This window comes from Suricata suricatta, chromosome 12 (assembly GCF_006229205.1).
Source record: "Suricata suricatta isolate VVHF042 chromosome 12, meerkat_22Aug2017_6uvM2_HiC, whole genome shotgun sequence".
Lineage (NCBI taxonomy): Eukaryota > Metazoa > Chordata > Mammalia > Carnivora > Herpestidae > Suricata > Suricata suricatta.
Window position 1 is genome coordinate 20,174,694 of NC_043711.1, and position 25,049 is coordinate 20,199,742.

The 25,049-nt window shown below is 49.5% G+C and overlaps 1 protein-coding gene across 3 annotated transcripts in view; it reads right to left on the bottom strand.

The window, feature by feature from the left end:
• The window catches only part of POC1A (POC1 centriolar protein A), a 73,994-nt gene that overhangs the window by 16,947 nt on the left and 31,998 nt on the right, over positions 1–25,049 (bottom strand). For all 3 annotated transcript variants that reach the window (XM_029918513.1, XM_029918515.1, XM_029918514.1), the window contains one exon: positions 3,822–3,965. In XM_029918513.1, coding sequence (XP_029774373.1) covers positions 3,822–3,965 — 144 coding nt within the window. The remainder of the gene's footprint in view (positions 1–3,821; positions 3,966–25,049) is intronic.

The window sequence follows — 25,049 nt, forward strand, 5'->3', positions numbered from 1 at the left end:
ATCCCCACACTTTGCAGACTTCCCATCTACAAGAACACTACAGGGAGACCTACCAGGCCAGTCCTCCAGAGAGCATACCTGCTCTGGAGACAAAGACCTGTGGGCCCTTGCAACGTGTTCCAAAGTTATTGCCCCAAATGGGTATAGTTCTGAAAAAACAATGTATGCACTTTATAGAAAAGGTGTTCCTAAAGAAATAAAATGGTAAAGGGGCACCTGGGTGGCTCAGTCAGTTAAGCTTCTGACTTTAGCTCAGGTCATGATTTCATAGCTCTTGGGTTCAAGCCCCGAGTCAGGCTCTCTGCTATCAGCACAGAGTCCATTTCAGATCTTCTGTCTCCCGCTCTTTCTGCCCCTCCCCAGCTCGTGTGTAGAATCTCTCTCTCTCTAAGATAAATAAATATTTTAAAAAGGTAAAAAACAAAGAAAACAGTATAAACCCAAATTGGGAGTCAAATGGCTGCATTTTGGATGCCGCACATGCCCTAAGGACAGTTTGCTTTCCTTGTGATGACAGGCCTTTTGGCCTGGGAGAGAAGCCACCCAGCTCGCTCACTGGCCTTAGACACAGAAAAGGCTCAAGGAATGGAGGGAACTTTCCATCCCCACTGCGAGGGCTGAGGAATGGCTCTCCTGGGCAGGGAGGTAGTGGGGGGCTGGGAGAGCTATTTCTGGTGCCGCTGTGATCCCCGCCACCCCTGCCAGGCCTTGAATAATGACAAGGGGCAGCACACGGCACTGCTGGGCCCACTCCAAGAACCTCACACAAGCTGATGCATCTAATCCTCACGAAAGGCCCATGAAGTGGGTACTATGATCCTTCTGTGTTCCAGATTTGGAAACTGAGGCACAGAGGTTAAGTACCTTGCCCAAGGTTACTGAGATCAGCACCCAAGCGAGCTGAGTCATATCTCTCCATGGGCACACTCAGCTGCCCAACCTCTGGGCCCTTGCTTTGCACAGAGGTGCCACTGAAGAGGTCTGGGAATGGGTCCTGGGCCTTCACACTGGCCTAAATGGGTTACAAAATCCCAGAGGAGGACTCGATCACTGGGCCACACCAGCCTGTTGAGCAGGAAGCCAGGCTCTGAGGACTGTGAGCTTCCGCAACGGGGTGTCCTACTTGTGTCACCCAGGGGCTGGAGGTTCTGTGACTCACTCAGCAAACATCCCCAGTCACTGCAGCCCCCACAGTGCTTCCTTGGAGGATGTTCTGCAGGATGGGAGGACTGAAGGACCCGGAAAGCAGCTTCTCTCTCAGAAGCCTCTTTGAACTTTTTTTTTTAATGTTTTATTTATTTTGATACAAAGAGAGACAGAACATGAGAGGGGGAGGGGCAGAGAGAGAAGGAAACACAGAACCGGAAGCAGGCTCCAGGCTCTGAGCTAGCTGTCAGCACAGAGCCTGATGCGGGGCTTGAACCCACAAACGTGAGATCTGACCTGAGTCGAAGTCGGAGGCTTAACCGACTGAGCCACCCAGGCGCCCCAGAAGCCTCTTTGAAGTACACTTCATTGTGGGGGAGGGGAGGGGCAGCAAAGGGGCAAGACAGAGGAGAACAGCATGATTCAGATGACTATGAAGTAGGAGCTGGTGTTGGGGTGGCTGACAGCACCTCTCCAGAGCAGAGAAGCACGTCAGGATGAGGAGGAGCCCTGACTGAGGAGGCAGCATGCGAGGCCAATACCCACAGACCAAGGAGGCTCAGAGCCCACTGAAAACCTGCACAGGTAGCTACATACGGCAGGGTTACCTGGCTCTAGGCCTCAGGGGAGCCTCCAGAGATGGGACTGTCCATGGCCAGGCTGGTCCCAAGAGGAGGGAACGCCCAGCGCCATTGGGAACAGCCCTGGCTGTGGCTAGGACATCTCGGCTAGAGCCCCAAATCCAAGAAAAGAGGTAGGCCTGGAAAAACCAGCAACCAAGCTCAAAGACAGCATCAAATTAGCACAAATGCACCTCCTACTGCTTTGAAAATGGGCTGAGGTCTCAACTGGGGGCTTCATCTGTGGAATCCAAGTTTCCTCAGGATGTGTCAAGTCCATCAGGAAGATGTCTCACTTGGTGGCATTCAGGAATGCACACCGTTTGGCAAAGCAGGTGACTGACTGACGGGCCTGGCATCTGGTTGCAGGGGGAGTGCTGATAGGATCTACCAAGGGGCTGGACAGCATGAGGCAGGACAAGGGTGCCAGAGAGCCATCCAAACTCTGGGCCAAAGGCCCAGGCCACAAGAGAGCCTTCATTATTCTCTGTGATGCCAGTCTCCTACGAAGTTACTATCACAATCTGAACTGCTAACACATAACAAAACCTCCCATGTGCACTCCTGAAAATACAGCAACGGGAAATGCTTTCAGTGCTATACTCCAATGAAGTGATCCAATGAAGCTATTTTTAACCATCTTCTCAGACTTAATTTCCAATTTTATCCTATAAAGTTCTAATGGATTCCACCTCCCCTGATCTCTCACTTGACAAGGCTGTGAAGAACATTGAGGCGGGCCTGGCAGTTTCTGACGCATCTGAGGTGGGGGATGTGCACGTTGCTCATACCTCTCTCTAAGCACGTGCCTTTTCCTCAAGGGTGAACAGGCTTTCCAAAAGGTCTGTATGATGTGCCCGCGGTCCCCCGGCCCCCAGCCACTGATGCCTGACCTTTCCCTTCAAATGTCCTTCCCACTGGGCCCAAGGTGTGCAGTACCGGCCCGGATGCTGGGTCACGCCATGGACCATGCGACATGATGGAGAAGAGCTTTTCTCACTTGGCCCCAGATCCAGAGGGAGGGAAAGGATGCCATGCCACTTCAGCTCCATTTCTATCAGAGACTCACAGATCCTTTGCTTTCTTTCCACACTCTCGCTCTACCCGTGAGCTGGCACAGGAGAAGGTTGTCTGCACCCACAGCTGAGGTGGGGGAGGGGTCTGAGGACCCTTAAATCCTGCCTTGGCCCCGCCACCACCACCACCTATACGCCCATGACAGACAGCCATGCTGGGCCTTTCGCCCACTGCCTGGATGTGCCTGTGGCCCCCTCCAGTCCTGCAGGCAGGCCCTTCCCTCTGCCAGGGCCATTCTCCCGCCCACGGTGCTGGGTGCCACCTCTCGCCAGGGCATTTTGCTCTCACAAAAACCGCTGCACTACAATTCTGTATTAAGACCTGACAGACGTACGCATGCCCCAGAGGCCAGGGCCCACATCCGTCTTGATGACGGTGGTCAGAATCACAGCTAACACTTACGAGCAGCTACCTAGCAGCTACCTAGAACCAGGCATAAGCCAAACACCTCCTACAGATTCACCTCCTTTAATCCCGACCACAAACGAGGGATGTGGAGTCCATGAGCACTGCACATCAAAGAGGAGTGCGCCAGGGCTTGGAGAGCCAAAGGGACTTCGCCAAGGTTGCTCAGAGGATAAAGAGTGGTGCCAGCTCGAACCCAGAGCCTGGGCTCCCAGATGCCTGAGTCACTGCTTACACTTCCCTGGCACATCCCCGGAGTGCCCACCTGGCGATGAGCAGGATGAATGGACAGTGTTTCTTTCAGAGCTCTGCTGCAGCCCAGGCCAGGCCCCGGAGGGTACACTCTGGCAGGATCCAGCATGGCTGATTTTAGGGTCCAGTGGCCTGGCTGGGGCTCGGATGGTTCTAAGAACCACGATCTCAGGGGAGGCACTGCCATTTCATTAAGTTGGCCTGAAAAGTAGGTCCATTATGATTATGTTTTTTAAAAATCCAGCACTTTCTGGCCAAGTTCAAATGGTCCAAATGCCAGGCCAAGTGTAGACGGTGGGGTGAACGCGCGTCACGACCTACCTGGGTGAGGACGTCCAGCTGGCCCACGATGTGCTCCAGCGTGCTGGTCAGCGTCTGGGGCATGCTGATGGGCTCCTGGGGCTGGCTCTGCACTGACTCCTGACTCCTGCCTCTGCCTGCAGGGACAGGGTAATCCACTTCTGGCTAAAGACAACGAAAAGAAAGGGAGCCCTTCAGTCCTCATTCAGTGCTTAAAGAAACACAGAGAGAGGAACAGCCCCTCTGAAGGATTAAGTAAGAAACCACCAGTAAACTGGAGAAAATGAGTTCCAAATACTGGTGGGAAACATAGTGAGGTGGTACTCCCACATCCGGGCCCCACGCCCCCTTCCAGGACTTCCTTTCTGAGGAGAGGCTGTGAGTGAGGACCACAATCAGAGCATTTGGCAGTGAGGGCCAGAGGGGCCTGGGAGGGATGTGCAGTGGGCCGGTGAGTGCCCTTCGCTGGCTCCTGGGGGCCGTCAGGGAGGCCAGGCCAGCTGCTGGCTCTTCCCGCAGCCTACACTCTCCAGTAGGCCTCTCAGAGTCCAGAGACCGAAGCCCAGCCTGGCTCTGAAGCCACCCCTCTTCCTGGTCAGCTCAATGCCAATTCCCCACCCCCAGCGCGGGGAGAACCTAGAACTGGGGGGATGTTCCAATCCCGCCCTAATACACATCCCCTGGGAAAACAGGCATTCTGTGTGAACATCCTGGCCAGATGGCTGGTGGGAGTCGAAATCCACAGGACAGGCACCCTGGTCTCCTTAAACAGGGTTCTGGGAATGTGAGGAATCAGTATTTCTGCCGAAGATCCTTCCGCTCCCAAATGCAAAAGCCATCCTAACCTGCCCCCCCCACCCCAACAACCACTGAGCACAAGTGATTTCCTAAAGGGGACTCATCCCAGTCCTCCATGAGCCCCCCCAAATTCAGGCACCAGTCTACATACAGATGAATGCTGCTCCCAGCCTAGGAAGAGCTGTGCATGTGTTCAGCAGGGTGGGATTCCCAAGGACACAGTCAGCAGATGCCCCAGTTTGGTCTTGGAGCCTCCGATTTCTTTGCGGACATGACATACTTGCTGAGGCTCACACTCTTGGCCTGGCCCAAAAGCCCCAGTAACCCATAAATGCAGCCACACTTAGGGCTCAGGGCTTTAAACAATAACCTCACTAACAGCACTAAAAGACATCCCAAATGTCACCACCTCACTCCCTGACTTGGCTAGTCCTCCTGGGCTCTCCGCTGCCTTTGGGAAAAAATTCAAGCCCCTTGACAAGCCACCCTGCTTCTGCCTATCTCCTTTCACAGCTCCCCTCCTGCTTCTGCACCCTCTCTCCCAATTCCCAAGGTCTTCCCTATTGGGAAGGCCCCTCATTCGCCCTTCCTTTCCTCTGCCCTCGGCATCCTCTCCTCCACTCGCTTTGCAACCCTGAACTCCTGATCAGAAGCTCCTCTGTGAGCCCACACACCTGCGCCTGCCCCACGCCAGCCACTGCATCTCCAGGGCCAGGACACATGAGTGAGATGAACCAATGCCAGCCTGCGCACAGGGCCCACTGGCTGCCCATCCACACGTCTGTGTCCCTCTTTCTCCTGCCCACACTTATCACCCTTCTCTCTTCTGAATTTAGGATATTGCTGAGTTTAAAGCTTGCCAACCACCCAGATCCCACAAAGCGAAGGCTACTCCACCCGGCACCCCTCCACCCCCAATGCCATGGCCAGTGGAGTATACTGGTTATGACAGGGCTCACCTATGATGCCTGCACATCCGCCCACTGTCTGGCCCCCAAAAAGACTGCCTATATACCTGCCACCAGCAGCTAGGCTGCATCTCGGAGTATGCCCATCTCTTGGATGAACCCACAGTGGCTGAGCCCTAGAAAGAAGCTCTGCCCTGGACATGCTCGCCTGGGTGGGCATCAGAGTCCTTGAAAAGTATCACCCCAGGAGAGGATTCCCACCCAGCCAAGGAGGGCAGTTTAGCACATGGAGCCTACTGCATATCTTCCTTTATTAGGAAAGTGTTCCAATCTCAGAGATAACAAACTCTCCAGTGCATGTCCATTTGAACCTGGTCAAATACAGGCTTTGGAGGTTACAGAGAATGTGAATGTGAGGCACATTCGTGGAAACGGGAACAGTGCCATGGCGGGCTCAAGCCCACCATGGGCATGTCTGCTGTGGTGCTACAGCCATATTGTCAGACCCTAGTCCACCAGAGCTGTGGCTCCAGGCCTCCGGGAATGAATGCTCTTTGCTAATGAAAGCCCTGACAGTTGTGGGTTTTTTTTTTTTCCTACTTTTTTGTAACATGAGTGCTTGACTTCAGCTTGATCACTCAGGCATCCACTTCAAAGAGTCATCTGCTGGAAGAGCGCTATCTTGAATAAACACATTGCCAGCGCACGACCAGATAAAGAGCCAGGCCACCTCCCACCACAGAGGCTCCTTTGTCTTAGAGATCTTGGTAGATTTTGGGAACTGTCATTGGGCCACTTGTTTTTCTTAAATTCCCATTCTTAAGTTTCAAATCCACCAATAGTGAGCCTTTAAAATGCCCAGGCCCCACTCTCAACCACAATACAAGTAGACTCCTATGCCTAGGCATGCCCATTCTCTACCCTCCATTCTCCACCAAGTCGCGTGACCTCACATGTGCTATTTCTAGATCCTTTAAGTAATAAACCTTTATTTTTTCAAAGTTTCCCAATAGTTACTGCAGACGGGCACTTTGTAATCATATAAGAACTACAAGCGACGGTCCAACCACAACACTGGTTATTCAGAGAGACTGGCACACAATTTTAGATATCAACGCCTATCCAGAAGTCCATCCCAAAAGGAAACATTTCAGAAGGTTCGACCAGCCTCTCCCTCATGAAGCAGCCCCTAGGCCTAGGCAGCAATGTCAGGAGACACACAGCAGAGACCAGGGGGGATGAGCAGGACTCAGACAGGCAGGGCTAACATTGAGCTCCACCACTCACCCGCATGGTGGACCTGCGAAAGAGCCTTAACCTCTCTGGGCCTCCACTTCCTCATCTGTGAGATGGGGGTGATGAAAGGGCCTGCCCCCGCAAAGGGCTGGGCTGCAAAAGGCACTTCTCTGAAATCACCAGGGGGGCCTTTCTTGAGAAGTGGCCACAGCCCTGTGCCCATTACTTCCAAAGGCCCCCCACCTTTTGGACACACACACTCTTCCGTGGACAGTGAGTTCCCTGGGGCTCCCTCAGGAAAGGCCATGAGAAGGAGACTGGGAGACAGGCAGCCCTCTGTCCCAATAGCCAGCATTCTTGAGGAGTGGTCAGACAGGCGCTGCCTGCTGCTTGGGAAGGACAGAATGGAAATTCTGAGTGTTTCTGAAAAACGGCCCAGAAACTGACAGTGCTGAGCTGAGTCTCTGGACCCGGTGGTGAGGGGGAGTGGTGAGCACCAACTCGCAACAGGAACCCTCCTTCTGAGCCCAAACTGAGCCAGCTCCAAAGGTGCACTGAGGACAGCAGCCATGTGCCAAGCCAGGGAGGCAGCCTTGGGAGGAAAGGGAAGCAAGAGCCACCATGTTTTCCTGCCTACTCCAGCTTTCACAGGCTGCACCTATTTTACAATCAAGATTACTGAGGCTCAGAAAGAAAATGACTGTCATAAGGTTCCCAGCCTCAAGTCTCACTCATGAGGTCCAGGGGCCTGTCTGCCCTGGGCTACTCCTCTGGCCATGCCATTTGGTCCTTGTCCACCAGGACATGGCCCTTTTCTGCTTCCTTGTCCGCTCTCAACAGCAGACATTATAGCACTTAACACACCACCAGGCCACATAAAGGTGGCAGTCACCGCTGTCTACTTGTTACCTTCCCTGTGCCAGTGTTAAGACATGTCACTTCACTTAATCCTTATCGGAGCCCTTCACAGCAGGTATTATTAATCTTATTTTTCTTTTTTTTTAAAGTTTATTTATTTTTGAGACTGGGGGGTAGTGGGGAGAGAGAAAATCCCAAGCAGGGTCCAAGCTGGCAGCATGGAGTCCAACGCGGGGCTCAAACCCACAACTGTGAGATCATGACTTGAACCGAAATCAAGAGTCGGATGCTTAACCGACTGAGTCACCCAGGCGCCCCTTGACCTTATTTGTCAGATGGGGAAGCAGGCTCAGGGAAGTTCAAATCTTGTTTGAAGTCACCCAGGAAATGACAGAGTTGGGATCAGAACCCAAAGTACAGGCAGTTCCCTGACGCCAGGCAGCTTCTGACAGGTGACAGGGCCTGCAGTTTTGCTTCCACAGACTCAGCTTCTCTTACATCCTGTGTTCAACACTTTTTGCATCATTCCCCCACCTGCCTGCCCTGGAATGCCTGCCTGGCACAGAGCTGAACACAGAGAAGGCCCTTCACACACACCGGACGCCTCGAAGAGCCGAGCTCACCACAGTGACATTCCTGTGTAATGAAACCTTCCCAAGGCAAAGGGCCAGCAGCCCCACCCGGCACAGCATCACAGCCATTCACCTGCACTCCAGCACCCTGGAGATGTGGCACTTCCCAGAGCTTGGCAAACACGTGATAAACTGAGATAAGAAGGTGATGAACAAGAGTGGGAAGGGACACACGTGCCAGGGCTGTGAGTAATGACAGTGATGGAATAACTGCAGCAGCATTGAAGGAGGAAAATCCTATCAGTGCTTTGCTCGTTCAACATCGAAGGGTCCTGGGGCCCTGCCTGGTGGTCAGCAGGTTCAGCACACATGGGCAGAGTCCCATCAGCCCACACGTACATACCTACAGAGCTGCAGCAAGTTTCCATCTTTCTCTTTTGCCAAATATAAATACCTTATTATTTATTATTATTATTTTTAGAGAGAGGGGGAGAGACTGTGCCAGTGGGGGGGGGGGTGTGGAGAGAGAGAAAGAGAGCACGCGCGTGAGCATCTTAAGCAGGTTCTACGCTTAGCAGAGCCCGACACAGGGATTGATCCCATGACCCTGGGATCATAACTTAAGCCAAAATCAAGTCAGCCACTCAGCTGACTGAGCCACCCAGGTACTCCAAATATAAACAGCTAAACTTCAAAAGAAAAAAAGGTAGGGTGTCTGGGCAGCTTAGTCAGTTAAGGGTCCAACTCTTATTAATTTCAGGTCATGATCTCATGGTTTGGTTCGTAGGATCGAGCCTCGCGTTAGGTTCTATGCTGACAGTGCTGGAGCCTGCTAGGAATTCTCTATTCTCTCCCTCTCTCTGTTCCTCCCCTGCTTGTATTCTCTCTCTCAAAATAAATACACAAACATTAAAAGGGGGGGAGCACCTGAGTGGAGTGACTTACTTGGTTAAGTGTCCAACGCTTGATTTCAGCTCAGCTCATAATCTCACAGTTTGTGAGGTAGAGCCCTGTGCTGGGCTCTGCACAGACAGTATGGAGCCTGCTTGGGACTCTCTCTCTCTGCTCCTCCCCCACTTGCATGCTCTCTCAAAAATAAAAACATTAAAAAATATTTTTAAAAAGGTGAAAACTCAGATTAGACAAATCTATTTAACTCTGTGGAAATCTCACTCGGGGTCTGGAGGTGTCCCCCCTCAATCCACCCTGATGTGCGATCCTGGGCTCTCCCAGCAGGTTAATCTTCTGCTTGTCTCAGTTTCTGCTGCTGCCAGCCTATCACAGGCCACCAGGAACTCACACTTCGCACAGTAGAAACTGCAGAAATATCTGTAGTTGATCTCAGCCACCCGAGCACATGGGTCACTAATCCATAACTTGTCATTAAAAAAACACAACAACAAAACAGCTTTCAGGTCTTCCTTAGGACAAGAAGTCAACTCATCTGGACTGACTGTGGTCTCATTATTCATCATCAAGATGCAGATATGGATAAGGAACCTCTGCCTAGGATGTAGAATGATGGGTAAAACATTAACCGCATCCTAACAAGAAAGAGACCAACAATCCAAAAGAATTATAACTTTCTTAAATCGGAGAACTGAAGTCACAAAGCAAACAGTAGGCCTGAAATCTAAGGAAAGGCAGACTCATCTAAGGAAAACAGGAAGTGAACATCAGCTTACTCTGGTAAAGCATGGGAGGAAGGGACACTGGGTGCTATATACACGGGTAAGAACTGAGTTAAGTCAACAAACTGCTAGAGGCAAGTGTAGAGAGGATGATAGTGAAGAACCCCTGGGAGCCACAGACACAAGTGGAGTTTGTACCCACTCACAAGTTTTTCAAAGACCTCTACTGGGAATTCATGAAAAAGATTGGAGACAGGGCAGGAGATGGGAGAAAACCATCCTTGAGGGTGCAGACCCAGAGGAAGGCAATTGATACAGAAAGGGTACAAAACCCTTCTCCCCTATAGAATAAAACCTGTAAGATATTGGGAGAAGAACAAAACTTCTCTGCCCTTGGTGGAGAGAGGCAGGAAACCATCCTGAGCCAAGATCATTCAGGCTTCCTATGGCTGAGGGAAGGGATGGATTGCTAAGAATGCCCTACTTCTGAGACCCAGGGATACAGAGCCTGCCTAAGACTAAAGCTGGGGCCAGGATAACAGGGAAGACCTACAACCAAACCAGCCAGCACCAACAACCTTGCCATCAGCAGCCTGTTGCTAGTGGAGGTGTTAGAGCATGGAAATAGATGCCCTCTGAGGGACAGGACCCCGGGAAAGGTTGAAAACTGGAGGGTGGAGCAGGAACATTGAGAAAACCCCTCCAGCACCCAGACCTCACCCTAAGTACACAGTAATGCTAAATTCAGCTCAACTCCTGATAAGACTATTTACTTGTGTCTCTAAGGTCCTAGCCATGATGTATAGTGTTTAATCAAAAATTACGAGACACACAAGAAGGCAAGGTAAAAAACCCCACTGTCAGATAGAAAGTAATCAGCAGAATCAAGTGACTTCAATGTTGGTACTATCAGACATACAATTTAAAATAACAATGAATAACATGTTAAAGGCTGTATTGGAAAATGTGAACAATACACATAGACAGATCAGGAATTCCACCAGAGGTAGAAATTACAAGAAAGAGGCCATGGAAATGCCAAAAATAAGAAACCCAGTAACAGAGAAGAAGAATGGCTTTGACAGGCTATTTGTAGGCTCAGTTCAGCTGAGGAAAATAAATCAGTATGCTTAAACATCAAGCAATTCCTCAAACTGAAACACAACGGGGGTGGGGGGGAACCAGAACAGAGCATCCATAAACTGTGAGACAATATCAAATTGTCTACCATGTATGAATGGAATGCCTAGAAAAAAGAGAGAGAGAGAGAAAAGAGACACTTCTTATAGACCAAATTTGCTGGTAGTGAATTCTCTCAGCTTTTCTCTGAAAAAAGTCTATTTCTCTTTCATTTTTAAGAGATATTTTTGCTAAGTACAGAATATTGGGTTGACAGTTTTTTCTTATTATTTTAAGATGTTACTTCAATGTCTTCTGGATTGTGTAGTTTCATATGAAATTCATCTGTGATTCTTACCTTTGATCAGCTCTGTATATAATGTCTCTTTCCTTTCAAGATTTTCTCTTAATGTCTGATTTTCAAAAGCCTGAATATAATTTATGCAGGGTTTTGTTTTTGTTTTTTATTCAGCTTGCTTGTCCTTTCTCTGAGCTTTTAGGATCTGTGGTTTGACACCTTTCATTAATTTTCAAAAATTCTTGGTCATTATCTTTTTAATAGCACTAAAAATCACGATTTTTAAAAAAAAAGTTTATTTATTTTGAGAGAGAGAGAGAGAGAGAGAGAAAGAGCATGAGCATGAGTAAGGGAGGGGAAGAGAGAAAGGGAAGAGAGAGGATGCCAAGTAGGCTCCATGCTGTTAGCATAAAGCCTAACTCAGGGCTTGATCTCACAAACTGTTGAGATCATGACCTGAGCTGAAATGAAGAGTTGGATGCTTAACCGCTTGAGCCATCCAGGTGCCCCTCATGAAATTTGCTATTACCTTCTTATGGCTGTTGTAACAAATTGTCACACTTGGTGGTTTAAAACAACAGAAATTTATTTTCTCAGAGTTCTAAAGACCAGAAGTTCAAAATAAAGGTATCAACAAGATCCCTTCCCTCCGGAGGCCCTAAGGGAGAGTCTGCTCTTGCCCCTTCCAGCTTCTGGTGGCTCCAGCATTCCCGGGTTTATGGCTGCATAACTCCAGTCTCTACCTCCATCTTCACATGGCCTTCTCTTCTTCTCTCTGTGTATCTCTTATAAGGACACCTGTCATTGGATTTAGGGCCAACCCAATAATTCAGGAAAATCTCATCTCAAAATGTATTTTAATTCCATTGTCAAAGATCCTTTTCCCAAATAAAATCACATTTGCAGGTTCTGGGAGGCAGGACACAGACGTATCTTTGGGTGGGGGTGAACACCATTCAACCCGCAACAAAATGCTTAGAGATAAATCTAACAACACACATGTAAAATCTGTGTGCTGAAAACTACCATAAAACCAAAGAAGATCAATATCAATGAAGTACCATGTTCATACACTGAAGGGTCAATGTTCTTAAGATCTCAATTCTCCCTGAAATCAACTATAGAAATCAAGAAGTGGATTCTAAAATCTGTATGAAAAAGCAAAGCAACTAGAGAAGCCAAACAATTCTGAATAGAAGAAGAAAATTAGAAAATTCCCATTACCTGATTTCAAGACTTAGTCTACAGCTACAATAATCAAGACAGCGTGGTACTGGTGAAAAGACAGACAAATAGAACAATGGAACAATGTCCAGAAATACATTCACAGATATCTGGTCAATTACTTTTTAACGAAGTTACACAAACAACTTAGTAAAGACAGTTGTGGGAACAACTGGATATCCACATGTAAAACAATGAACGTTGTTATGTACTTCACACCATATACAAAAAGTAACTCAAAATGGATCACAGACCTACATGTAAAACCTGAAACTATAATATTTGCATAATTTTTTTTCTAAAACATGGGAGAAAATCTTTGTAACCTTGGATCAGGCAAAGATTTCTTAGATAGGATACCGGAAGAATGGCCCATAAAAGAAAACATTGATTAAATAAACTTCATTAAAATTCAAAACTACTCGGGGCACCTGGGTGGTTCAGTCGGTTAAGCGTCTGACTTCAGCTCAGGTCATGATCTCACGGTTCATGGGTTTGAGTCCTACATGGGGCTCTGTGGTGACAGCTCAGAGCCTGCAGCCTGCTCTGGATCATGTGCTTCCCTCTCTCTCTGCCCCTCCCCCCGTTCACGCTCTATCTCCTTCACTTTCAAAAATAAACATTTAAAAATTAAAAATAAATAATAAATAAAATTCAAAACTGCTCTTTGAAACAGTTAAGAAAATGAAAACGTGGGACGCTTGCGTGGCTCAGTCAAGTGTCCGACTTCAGCTCAGGTCATGATCTCATTGTTCATAGGTTTGAGCCCACATCAGGCTCCATGCTGCCTGCATGGGCCTGCCTAGGATTCTGTCTCCGTCTCTCTGTCCCTTCCCCATGCACTCTCTCTGTCTCTCAAAATAAATAAATAAACTTAAAAAAAAAAAAAAAAAAAAGAGGGGCGCCTGGGTGGCTCAGTTGGTCGGGTGTCTGACTTCGGCTCAGGTCATGATCTCATGGTTCGTGGGTTTGAGCCCTGTGTCAAGCTCTGTGCTGACAACTCAGAGTCTGGAGCCTGCTTCTGATTCTGTGTCTCCCTCTCTCCTCTGCCCCTCCTCTACTCACACTCTGTCTCTCTCTCAAAATAAACATTAATAAATTAATTAAAGAAAATAAAATGAAAATGAAAATTGTAGACTGGGAGAAAATATTTCTGCGTCATATATCAAGAAAGAACGGTCAAAATCAATGAGAAAAAAACCTAATTCAAAAAAACAATAAGCAAAGATGTGAACAGATACTTCACATATAAACATATAAATATGACAAATGAATATATAAGAAGATGCTCTACATCATTAGTCGTTAAGAAAATGCAGATTAAAATCACAGTAAGATAGCAGTATACACCTATTAGAACAGTCTAAAGTTAAAAAAACTGACCATACCAAATGCCGGCAAAAAGGTAGAGAAATTCAAACTCAGACACCACTGGGGAGGATGGAAGATGGTACAACCGCTTCAGAAAACAGTCTAAAATTACTTGACAGGCTGAGCTTATACCTCTCTGTCCCAGCCATTCCACAGCAAGGTGTGTGCCCAAGAAAAAGGGAAATTATGTCCACAGAAAGATAAGCACGTAAAAATTTAACAGCAGCTTTATTTGTAGTAGCCAAAAATTAAAAATAACCCAAATGTTCACCAACAGGCAAATTGTGGTTTATCCTCAGCAATGAACTACTGATACATGAACATGGGTGAATCTCAAAATAATTAGGCTGAGCAAAAAAAACCATACCAGAAAGAATATATAACTACATGATTCGATTTACATCAAATCCGGAAAAACACAAACTAATCTGTAGTGACAGAAAGCAGATTAGTGGGTGCCGAGGGCTGGAGGTGGAAGGAGTGGATTGATACAAAGTGGCAAAAAGGGACTTTTGGGATGATGGAAATATTCTGCACCTTGAACATGGTGGTGATTACATAATGGTATGTGTTTGTCCAAACTCCTAGGGCACTTCACTTTGTAAAATGGTGAATGCTGGAGCTCACGGCTAGCTCAGTCAGCACAGCATACAACACCTGATTTTGGCTCAGGTCATGATCTCACAGTTCGTGGGATCAGGCCTCACATTGGGGTCCGTGCTGCCAGCACAAAGCCTGCTTGACATTTTCAATCTCTCTCTCAAAATAAACAAGCTAGTCTGAGTTTAAAAAAAAGATGCGACTATAACTGAAATGCTCCTGGAAGTTCGACCTGTCCATCATGACACTGCTTGACATGACCCATCACAGCCACTCTGTACTCAAGGTGAAAATCACTATGTCTCCATTGGACATTACCAGTGGGCAAAAACCCAAGGCTGAAGACCCCAGGTGAGGTCCATGAGGTCCACCATGGGTCTGATGGTTGTGGTCCCAAAGCTGACTTACATTTCAGTGCAGTTCAATTCCCAAAGCCTCAATCTCCCTGGTCATTAGTGGAGGTGCCCAGGCTGCATTTCCTAAGCAGTGGCTGCCAGGTCTATGGAATGTTAAGCCCCAGCCACTCAGGGGTCCCTATGCAGCTTGATGGTCATGAACACACAAGGTCTGCAAACACTTGGCCAGCAGCCAGGAGTGGCTGGAGATTTACCATAAAGATGCTGTGAATCCATGTGACAGAACACCCCACTATGCTAAGTGGGGTGGTCACTTATTAGCACCTGATCAAGATGGAAATTTCTCCTTTTCTCTTAATCTCTAACACTGGACCTTGCCCCCTGCTCAGCCTGTTCTGGAAACTGAAACTGTAATAGACCAAAGTATCCAGGAACTGGTCCACCGTTTGACTCTGGGCCACAAAAGGGAGAGGAAGGTGACCTGGCCCCAAGATCTAGGCTGCCTCACTGGTACCCAATTCATATAGACCCAGCCCGGCTGGCCACCGCCCACTTAAAACACTAAAGTGTGTCACTGTGTTTCCAAACCAGGGCTGAGCACAAAACTGAAAGAAATGGACAGACATACGTACCATAATTAAATCTTTTCAACTTAATCTTTCATTCAACTGCTCATTGCACGGTCTGCTAAGTGAAGGTACAGAGATTCGTGGACACGTTTCTTACATCTTTGCCTCAGGCCTTTGGCTTTGACAATTTGCCCTCATGAAAAGTTAATAGGTGTCTATGACTGCCTGCCTCTGTTTGCTAAACTTGATGCTGACAGGGAGAGCAGAAAGCAGGACAGAGCTCACTTGGGCTCACCCTCCTCTCCAGCTCTTCAAGTGGAAAAAGGCATGGCTGTTTTCTCAAATCAGAGCTCAAAAGAAACCTGGTACTGAATCCACCACACATATTTGTGGACTAGATACATAACAGTCTTGTTTGCCCTATAATTTAGAGTTCCGGCCTGGAGTCCAACGAGAGAGAAAACTTCTGGTTCTAAACATAGCTCTGAACCCAAGAGGAATTCTGGTGTCTTAAAATCATCTAATTGTTCGGCAATCTTGCCAACATTCTTCCAAGCCAGCCTACGTATCAGTATGGAATTTGGTTTCTGGGTTGGCTTTCATGAATGTGCAGGGTGCTTTCGTGTGTTCCCCACAGCAGGAAGGCAGGGTGCTGGGTCATCTGTGTGTACAGAGAGAGCCAACAGGCTCGGCGACACAGGGGCCTGGGGCCAACAGGGCAGCCTCAGAACTGAATCAAACACTCCATGATGACGGATCACATTAGAGTCTAAAAGCCACCCCTTGACTCCAGGCCCCTGCTGATGGGAAGAGGACAGAATGTCCTTTGAACTAAGAATTGTAAAGGGGTCAAAGGATGGGTCCAAAATGGATGAGGGATCCACATGCCTGACCCACCCTGGGACTGCAGATAGCTCGGCGCCCACTTTCTCACCTCACAGTCCTCTCCTCAGGGAGCAGTCCCTTTGAGGCAGGTGGCATCCTGTCACACCTGTGTCACTCACAGACCTGGTACATGGGAGATGCTAAATGCACAAACCAAGGTGCCCCCTCTCCTCACCCAGGCCCAAATCAAGACTGAGGCCCCCATACCCAGGGTCTAACAGCTGTTCCCAGGCTGCACCTCTTCTCTCTGGGGGTTTCCCAGTACTGCCCCAAATACAAGAGGGCTGATGTATAAAAGCCAAAGTTTTCAAAGAAGTGAAAGCATTGCCTTGGTAAACAGGACCTGGGAAGTCATTCCAACATTCAAATATGCCCCCGAGAGAAAGCCACAGAGCTGGAAAGGTGTGTCTCATTGCAGGGCCACAGCCAGGTAAGGGAAGCTCTGGGGAGAAAGGAGCAAGGATGAGCCAGAAGAGGAAGACTAGGCAACTACAAATGGGTGGAGGCTGGGAGAAAGCAAGCAGGCTATCTCGCAGTAGAACTTTCCTTGGCACAGAGGGGGCCCCTGACCCTCCCCTCTGGGAGGGTTCTGGGGGAACAAGAAAACATCCTAGGGCTTTAGGAGCTGAAGCCTTCCAGGAGATCACCCACAGTACAGCTAGAAACACACACAGGTGGGCCGCAAGGCAGAGCCAAGGGCCAGGGCCAGGAAGGAACCGGGCAGCGGTGAGGGTGGAGTCTTCCACACAACCCCAGGAGGCCTCAGGAGAAGGCAGGCCGGTCACAGGCCTGTGCTCCTGCTAGAGAACATCTGCTGAGCCTGCCCCAGGGTTCCTGGAGACGATGCGCCTCTGAAGCATTCGCACAAGCGACAACACAGATGAGCAGACGAAGCCACTGCGTGGTCTCCAGGCCGGTGACCACCACCTCTGGCAGCGCGTGCCCTCTGAACACGACCTGCTTCTCCCGGGGCCAGCTCTTGCTCGGTTCCATTCCACAGATGTTACTGAGGGCCCACTCCAGGCTGGGCGCTGAGCACCTCAGGTTACTCACCCCCTGCCCTGAGCCAGAAACACCTACCCTCCCACAGCAAACACCTGAACGGAGGCACCCTGGAAGGGAGCTAAAGCCAGTGTTGACTGGAGATTTTCCTTAAAAAAAATTAAACTGCTTTGAACTAATTTTAGACTCAGAAAAAAGTTGCAAAAAATAGTACAGAGAATTTCCATATATCCCTCCCCCAGGCTTCCCCAGTGCTAGCGTCTTACATAACCATTAGTACAATGATCAGACCAGGAAATCAACCTTGGGATGATACCACTGGCCAAACTAAGGACCCCATTTGAGCTCCACCAGTTTTCCTACTAACGTCCTTGGATCCTGCTCTTCCAGAATCCCATCCAGGGCCTCGTGCTGCATTTAGCTATTTCTCCTTGGTTTCCTGCAACCTGGGTCAGCTCCTCAGTCTTCCCTTATCTTTCATGACCTTGACACTTTCAAAGAGTACAGATTAACTATGTTGTCGAATGTCCCTCAATTTGGGTCTGTCTGATGATTTCTCATGATTGGATCGAGGTTATCCATTTTTGACAAGAACACCACAAAAGCCAAGCACCTGACATCACAGAACTCATGTGAACGAGACGTATTATAGTGGTGCTGACCTTGATTAATGGCGATGGTGACCTCCCTCCCAGGTTTCTCCTATGTGAAAATACATCTTTCTCTGTGTTGTTAATCTTGGCTTTTAAAACGTGGCTTTTTAAGAGGGAATGTGTTGCTGTCATTACAAACTCCACGCCGTCAGCCCAGCCTGCTGCTGGCTGCAGCTGCCCCACAGATGAGAGGCAGCTAATGAAGATGAGCGGCAGAGCCGACGTCTCTGGAAGACGCCGAAGCTCTCGGTGACAAAGAGGAACAGTAGCAGTTTATTTATAGATCCACTTGAAGACAGCTCATTGTAACTACTGGGGTTGAATGTTTAAAACCTCGGGAACAAAGGCTGGCTATTTTAAACTCTCCTTGCACTTAGTTCAATGGAGAGCGTTAGAGGCAACGACCACACCCGGGCAGGCATCACTTCCAAGCTTGGCAATTCATATTTTGTGTAGCATCTCAGGACACGAGCAAAGCCTGCCAGGACAGATAACCAAGACTGGCTCTGCCCACCCTGCAGAGGCGGCGGGACTCTCATGGGCCAAAGCCCTCACCCTCAGGGAGGAGTCGAGGGAGGGTGCATCCCGTGAGGTCTCTCAGCCTCCCCTTCCTGGAAAATTAACTTGCACACAGCTGTTGTGACCAAGGTTACATCACCTCTCTGCCTCCCTCCCCCAGCAGGCTGCAAAGAGGGACAGCGCCCCCCAGCGGATGCCCGCCCCAGGACAGCTGGCAGCAGCTGACACCATCCTCAAGGCTGGAGCAAGGGGGTCCTGGAGCTCACAGTACAAATATCCCTAAGGACAGTGGGAAGTAGCGCCCCAGCCCAACTGCACCTCTGGGCCAAGACTGCTCAATCTCTCCATGCAGCAGAACAACGGTGGGGAGCAGAGACTGGGTTTTCTCAAAGCCTCCCACACCTTTATTTGAACAAAAAGCACAAAGCAGTATTCTTGACACAATGTGGAAAAATGTGAATATGGACTAGGCATTTGATAGTAAGGAATTATTAATTTTGTTGGATGTGAAAAGAGCACTGCAGTTACATAACCAAGGAAAGTCTTTATTTAGGGTAAAATAATGTATCTGGGATTAAACAAAACTACTCCAACTCCTCTAAAAAAATGTGTGTAGGGTGGGGGTGGGGGAGATGAACAAAATAGATGGGCAAAATGCTGAAGCTAGATGAAAGGAACATGGGGGTCTGTTCTGCTATGCTCTCTATCTTTTGTTTTTTTGTTTTGTTTTGTTTCATTTAATAAAAAAAAAAAGTTCCCAGGTGACTGGAATGAGCGGTGGAGCTGAGGCCAGGCGAGCAGGACCCCAGGAAGAAGCCGACAAGGATCCTGGCACTTACAAGCCCAGGAGGTAGATCTGTCTGCATCCATGGATGTTCAGACCAGCCTTTGGCAATGCCACAGAGAAAACCCCCAGTGGCACCACAAGCATTCTGTGAACCCTGCAGCAATGTCCAGACCTTCAAAGAAACTAATTTTAAGATAATCTCCATGGAAACCATCTATTCTGATTTTTTCCATGGTAACCAATGAGAACATAAACACAAGCACTATCTAACACCCTTACACCACATGGGCCAATGCTGCCATCCAATCTGGAAAAATATAAACTGCAAAGGGCTTTTTTCCATTGAAAATGAGAAGTACTGAAACTTCTAGTCCAGACATGCAGATTCTACACCCTCCAGTGCCCAGTCACTGCCCATACCACCCCATGCACCTGCCCCCAAACAGGCAAACCAGGCCAGAATGTGGTTTCCTTTGTTTAGCCTGGGACCATCAAAAATGCCAAAAGAAAGAGCCAGAGCCTGCCTCTTGCCTCACAGGTTCAACCCATGCTGCCCACAGACTGCAGGCATGTGTCCACTGAGCATTCTGTGTTCTAGTTACATGCTAGGCACCACAAAGAGGCCAAGGCCCCAGTGCTCCGGGGAGTCCAGACAGACTAGCGAATAACTGACTACAGGACAGAGGGGCTGCTCCAGCAAGCAGGGCGAGCGCTCCGGTAGGTGGGGCGGGAAGAAATGTCATCTGGAAAGAAGCTGAAAGGCTGAGTATAGTTCTGCTGGGAAAGAGCGGGTGCAGCCCAAATTCTTAAGTCAGATTCAAGCAACTGGGTCTATTTCCACTTGTGGCTCATTTCCTCTGTCTTCTGTTTTCAGCATGGAACTGAAGAAGACTCTCAGATCCCAAGAGCCTCAGTTCTTGCCCACCTTCTCTGTTTTGCAACCACACATGGCCTCTGCTGGCCCTTCTGTGAAGGGAGACTTATCAGTGTGGTCTGACAGGCTTGCAGACGCTTGTTACCGCTGTCAGCAAAATGGCAGCATCACAGCAGTGGCCCTGGGTCATCACAGTATCAGGATCCCACGGCCCACTGTCGTGTGATTTAGGCTCATTCCCCACATGCAACGTGCAATCTCCACTGACCATGCACCCACACTATGGCTGCCAGAGGGAAAGGAAAGCAGACAGTTCTGAGAGCTTTGAATGAGATAACAGAGCTCTCAAGGTGTGTGTGAGCACCCAGGTCTAGGCTCCGGATGTATCCTGATGCATACAGAACTAGACACAAGGGCCCTCCGGGCCTTGTGCAGATTTGAGTCATCTTCATGACACTGTGAGTACCTTACCATGCCTTGCCCAGGATTTCTGAAACCATGCCTTCTGTTGGTTTAAGCCACTAAACAGGCCTTCCTTCCTAAACATCATGCCACTCTCCTCTGGATAGGGACCTGTTTGTGGAGTGGATGAGAATTTTCCAGTGGCAAGAAACTACCACTCAAAGGGGCCGCTCAGAGAAGGGGGAGCAGCCTCTGTCCCACCCCGTCCTCTTGCTACCACTACTGTTGCTATTTTGGCACTTGGTCCTACTCTGGCTGCCTGGAGGCACTTCCCCAAAAGGCTCCGCAAAGACCTTCACCTGGGGGCTTAGATGTTGCGCCATAAGCACCAGGCCATCTCAAGCGCAGGTGCCGGAGATCTTCCTGCCAGCTCCCCTAAAGGCCCCACAGGAGGCCTGGAGGATAGGAGCTGACATAGGAACCCCTGTCTGTAGGGTAAGAGGCAGGAGTCAGGGATACTGAGGACAATGTAGGAGGCAGGTGACCTGCAGGACGTGGATTCAGGAGCAGGTGACCAGACTGGTGCAGCAGCACTGACGGGCAGAACAGGAAGCGAGACAGGAAGACAGGTGACAGAGGCCTTCAGAGGGCTCAGCTGGGTACCATCCTCCCTCCTAGTGCATCCTGGCTGCTAATAAAACCACACATCTGCCTGCCCACCTGTGAGTGGGGCTTAGTGGGTGCCTCTGGGTCTAAAGAGCCCACAAGGAAGCAGTGGGATTTAACACTAGACTGAGATTAGAACCAAAGCAATGCCACTTTTCCTCTTTTGGAAAGAAGCAGACCACATTCTCCAAATTGGGCTGAAAGGGACCCCAATCCCCCAAGTGCTTCTCCCAAACTATATAGTCCCCACGAGCCATGGAAACTTCCCAAGATGGACAGACTCTCTTCTTCCCCCTACAGCCCTGCCCAGGCTGCCATGGTCACAATTGGCTAGGCTGTTTTCCAGTAGACCAGCGACTCTCAAAATGGGTCCCTGGACCATCAACATCACCTAGAAACTGCAAATTCCTTACCAAATCAGATGCTCTGGGGATGGGGAAGGCTGTGTTTCACAAGGCCTCAGGGTGATTCCGAAGCACATTAAAGTCTGAGAACCGCTGCAAGAGGCTTACTAGAATCTATGTCAAATGTTAAGGGGCCTGTCTCCTCACTACACTGCCAAAGGCAACCTCTCCCTTCTGGTAAACACGGTAATTATTTAACATGTGTTGGTATAGCCCTGACCCACCTCCCAATAAAGTCGGTTTTAGCCTCTGGAAGGAAGACGAGAGGAGATCTTGCCTGCTTCCCAGTAGCAGACACAAGTCAGACCCTGACGGAAGGCACCCAGCTCCCCACACTGATCCCCGGACCCAGGGAGTCCCTCTGCGGAGAGCATCAGAATCTTTGGTGCTCCTAGACTTGACACAGCCACGTTACCCCCTGGCCACTGTACAAGGATGCTCTGATTCAAGCAGGAACTTCCTCTAAATTGTAGCTCATAGGGTGCCTGGGTGGCTCAGTCGGTTAAGGATCTGACTCTTGGTTTCTGCTCAGGTCATGATCTCATGGCTTGTGAGGCTGAGGCCTGCATCAGGCTCTGCACTGACAGTGAGGAGTCTGCTTGGGATTCTCTCTCTCCCTCTCTGCCTGCCCCTCCGCCGCTTGCACAATAAATAAATTAATTAATTAATTGTAGCTGGGTAACAAATATTGAATCTTCTTTATTTCTAGTCTCCTCTGTCTTCCCACTGAAACTAGAAACCCAGAGCACTTTCTATGGCTTCCTCTCAGGTAAAGGTGCAGAAAATGAAACTCAAGAGTGAAGTGAGACATCTTGTCTTAGGGCCTCTGCCACCCAGAGTCAGCAAAGGCTGCCATGGCCACCCTACCCCTACCTCTGCAGGATGATCTTTTGCAAAGTGAGCCCCTAAAATGGAAAATGCCCAAAGGACGTAATGTAGGCTTGTGGGGAGAAACCTGAGTACAGAGAATCAAGACGAACTGCCTGTAACTGAGGTTACAGGAGAGATTTGCCACACCAGGCCAGGCTCCAGCTTCATTTTGGACCAGCACATGGGGGCGGCACAGCTCTTAAACTGCCCACCAAGTCGTTAAAGGCTGTGGAGAATCTGGGTCCCATGAAACCAACCCTCTCCCAAGACACATAAGTGTGTGAGCAGATTCCGACTCCCCTGTTGACTAGAGCCAGACAACAATCTTGTGAAATTCAAAGCCAGAATGGGGACCAGTGGGAGAAAGGAGAGGCTCCCCTCCAAGACACATAAATTTGGGGCTCACCCCTGCTGTAAACACCCACAATGCCCTGTCTGCCAAGCGTCCCCTTGAATCTATACTTCTCTCTGCTACTAAAAGCAAAGGCCAGCCAGAAATTTGTGTTGTCAACAAGAGGCCCCAGGCCTCCACACTCACAAACTGATGGAAATCCATAAAGCAGGTGGAAATGGACCCCATCTCCTGCCTCAACTCTAGGACTCCTCTGGCTAAGTGCTTGGGGTAGGAACCCAGGACCCCCCGATCCTCAGCATGGGGCAGGATGCAGTGCCAAGCCTGGGATCAGAGCCCAAGAACCCCTAAGCCAAGTCCCGTGTAGCACCCCAAGATAGAAATGCAGAAGCAGAAACATGGGTGCAGGAGGTGGTGGGGCTTCACCCTCAGAATCAGAGGCATTAGGAAGAAGAAACAGGCCATCATCAGGAAAGGCTGAGGCTCAGGTCAGATACTGTTAGCTAACTGAGCCTCCTCCTCCTGGGGACAGTTCTAGCACTGAGGCTCTGGGGGTCCCAGGCACTTTACTCTGAGTCATGGGGGTGCGGAGCACAGAGGACTTGGGTCTCTCATCAGGAAGCACAGTGGATTCCTACAAGGGTCTAAAACCCTCACTGGACCTCACAAAGACAACCTGCAGAGATGAGTCAACATTGAAAATGATCTAGGTCAGAATCACCCCCTTTCCGGCATGTTATCCCCCCACTCCAACAACAATCATCCCACTGGACAGGGGCTTATCCAGCCCTCAGTCTGGCAGAGGAAGGAAGAGGAACGTTTTAAAAATAGCCAAAGCTTGGTGAGCACTTGCCAAGTGCCAGGCACAGTTCCAAGTGCCTGCTTGGCGTGTCCCAACTCGTGAAATCTCAGGAAGGAGGGCCTGGTGCCTCCCCATCAAAAGTTGAGGGAGAAAAGCCCTCGGCCCCAGAACTCAAGGTTACTGTCTGAACTGGAAGGCAGCCAGCCCTGACAACTCAGGACGTGGTTTTCAGTTTTCCTGAATTACCTAGAATTCTGCATTCTTCCCCTCTCACCCGCCTAGCACAACCTTCCTTCCCAATCGCATAATGGGCTCTCAGGTATTTGGAGGAAAGGCAAGAATAAGAGTAAATCAGAATAAATGCATCCTCGCTATTAAAAGTGGTTTTAAAATGCCTCTATGGTTGAAGTAAAAACCAGTCTTATGGTAGCTGGGACTTGGGGATCAATGGCCAAATCCAAGGTGAGCCAAGACACAGTGGCCCTGATACCTCAGGGATGGCTCTGAAGCACTAATGTCAGGAGGGAGGTAGAACCTGAGTAGATGAGTGCAGGGAGGAAAGAGAGAGAGAGGCTAGGGCTGCAGCACAGGACAGAGCTAAGCACCAGGCCCTTAAAAACACCAGCACAAGCATCTACTGCAGATGGCTTGTGGGGATCCCACCCCCTGCCACAATATGCGCCCCTCCAGGAGGCACTCATCTGCCTACAAACAGCCCTCCTAACCTCCCTCTGGCGTTGCAGCATGTCACGGTGCAGAGCATGGAGCTTCCTGCCCACCTCGGCCCAGCGAGGAGGCTGGAGTCCTTGCTTTCTCCTTCCAGGCAGAGAAAGCCCCCCAGCCACAGGCCTCAACCCTCTCCTCCACAACTCAGCCAAGAACAGAGGGAAAACGGAACCCATTATTCTCATTCTGGAGGGCTGGGAAATGGCTTGTGCTTTTCAACATGAAATGTGCCTAAAAATAAGCTGTGAATTTCAACCAGAGGGTGAAAATAGCTCTGGCAGTGAACAGAGCTCTGTTCAGAGTGCGTTCAAGGATGGCCTTCATTCCAAGAGTGAGAGCTGCATGCTGTGGCCCGAGCAGGGTCCTGGCCAGGGGGTTTTCCAGGGCAGAGGGGCTCTCATGTGCTTGTAGGGCTGCCCCTGCCACACTCCATCGGCAGACCTGCCTTTGGCTTTAGATTGCCATACTCCACCAGACACACAGTACCTGCCCTGGTGGCTTCCTAAGACCCCCAGATGCCCAGGTGTGTCTCATGCAGCTTTAGGGTCCAAGGGCGCTGGAGGGGGAGGGGTCATAAGAGTCAAGAGCTCCTGGGACACCGGCCAAGCCAAGCCACCCTGGCCAGCCACCAAACCGCTCACCGGTTACTACCTCAGCCAGGGAAGCCGGCAGGCAGGAAGGGCAAGAACACTCCAATTCTAAGTGAAGAATATCAAGTTGCTAAAGGTCTTTTTTTGTTGTTTACCATCACCTCTGGAAGATTCCAA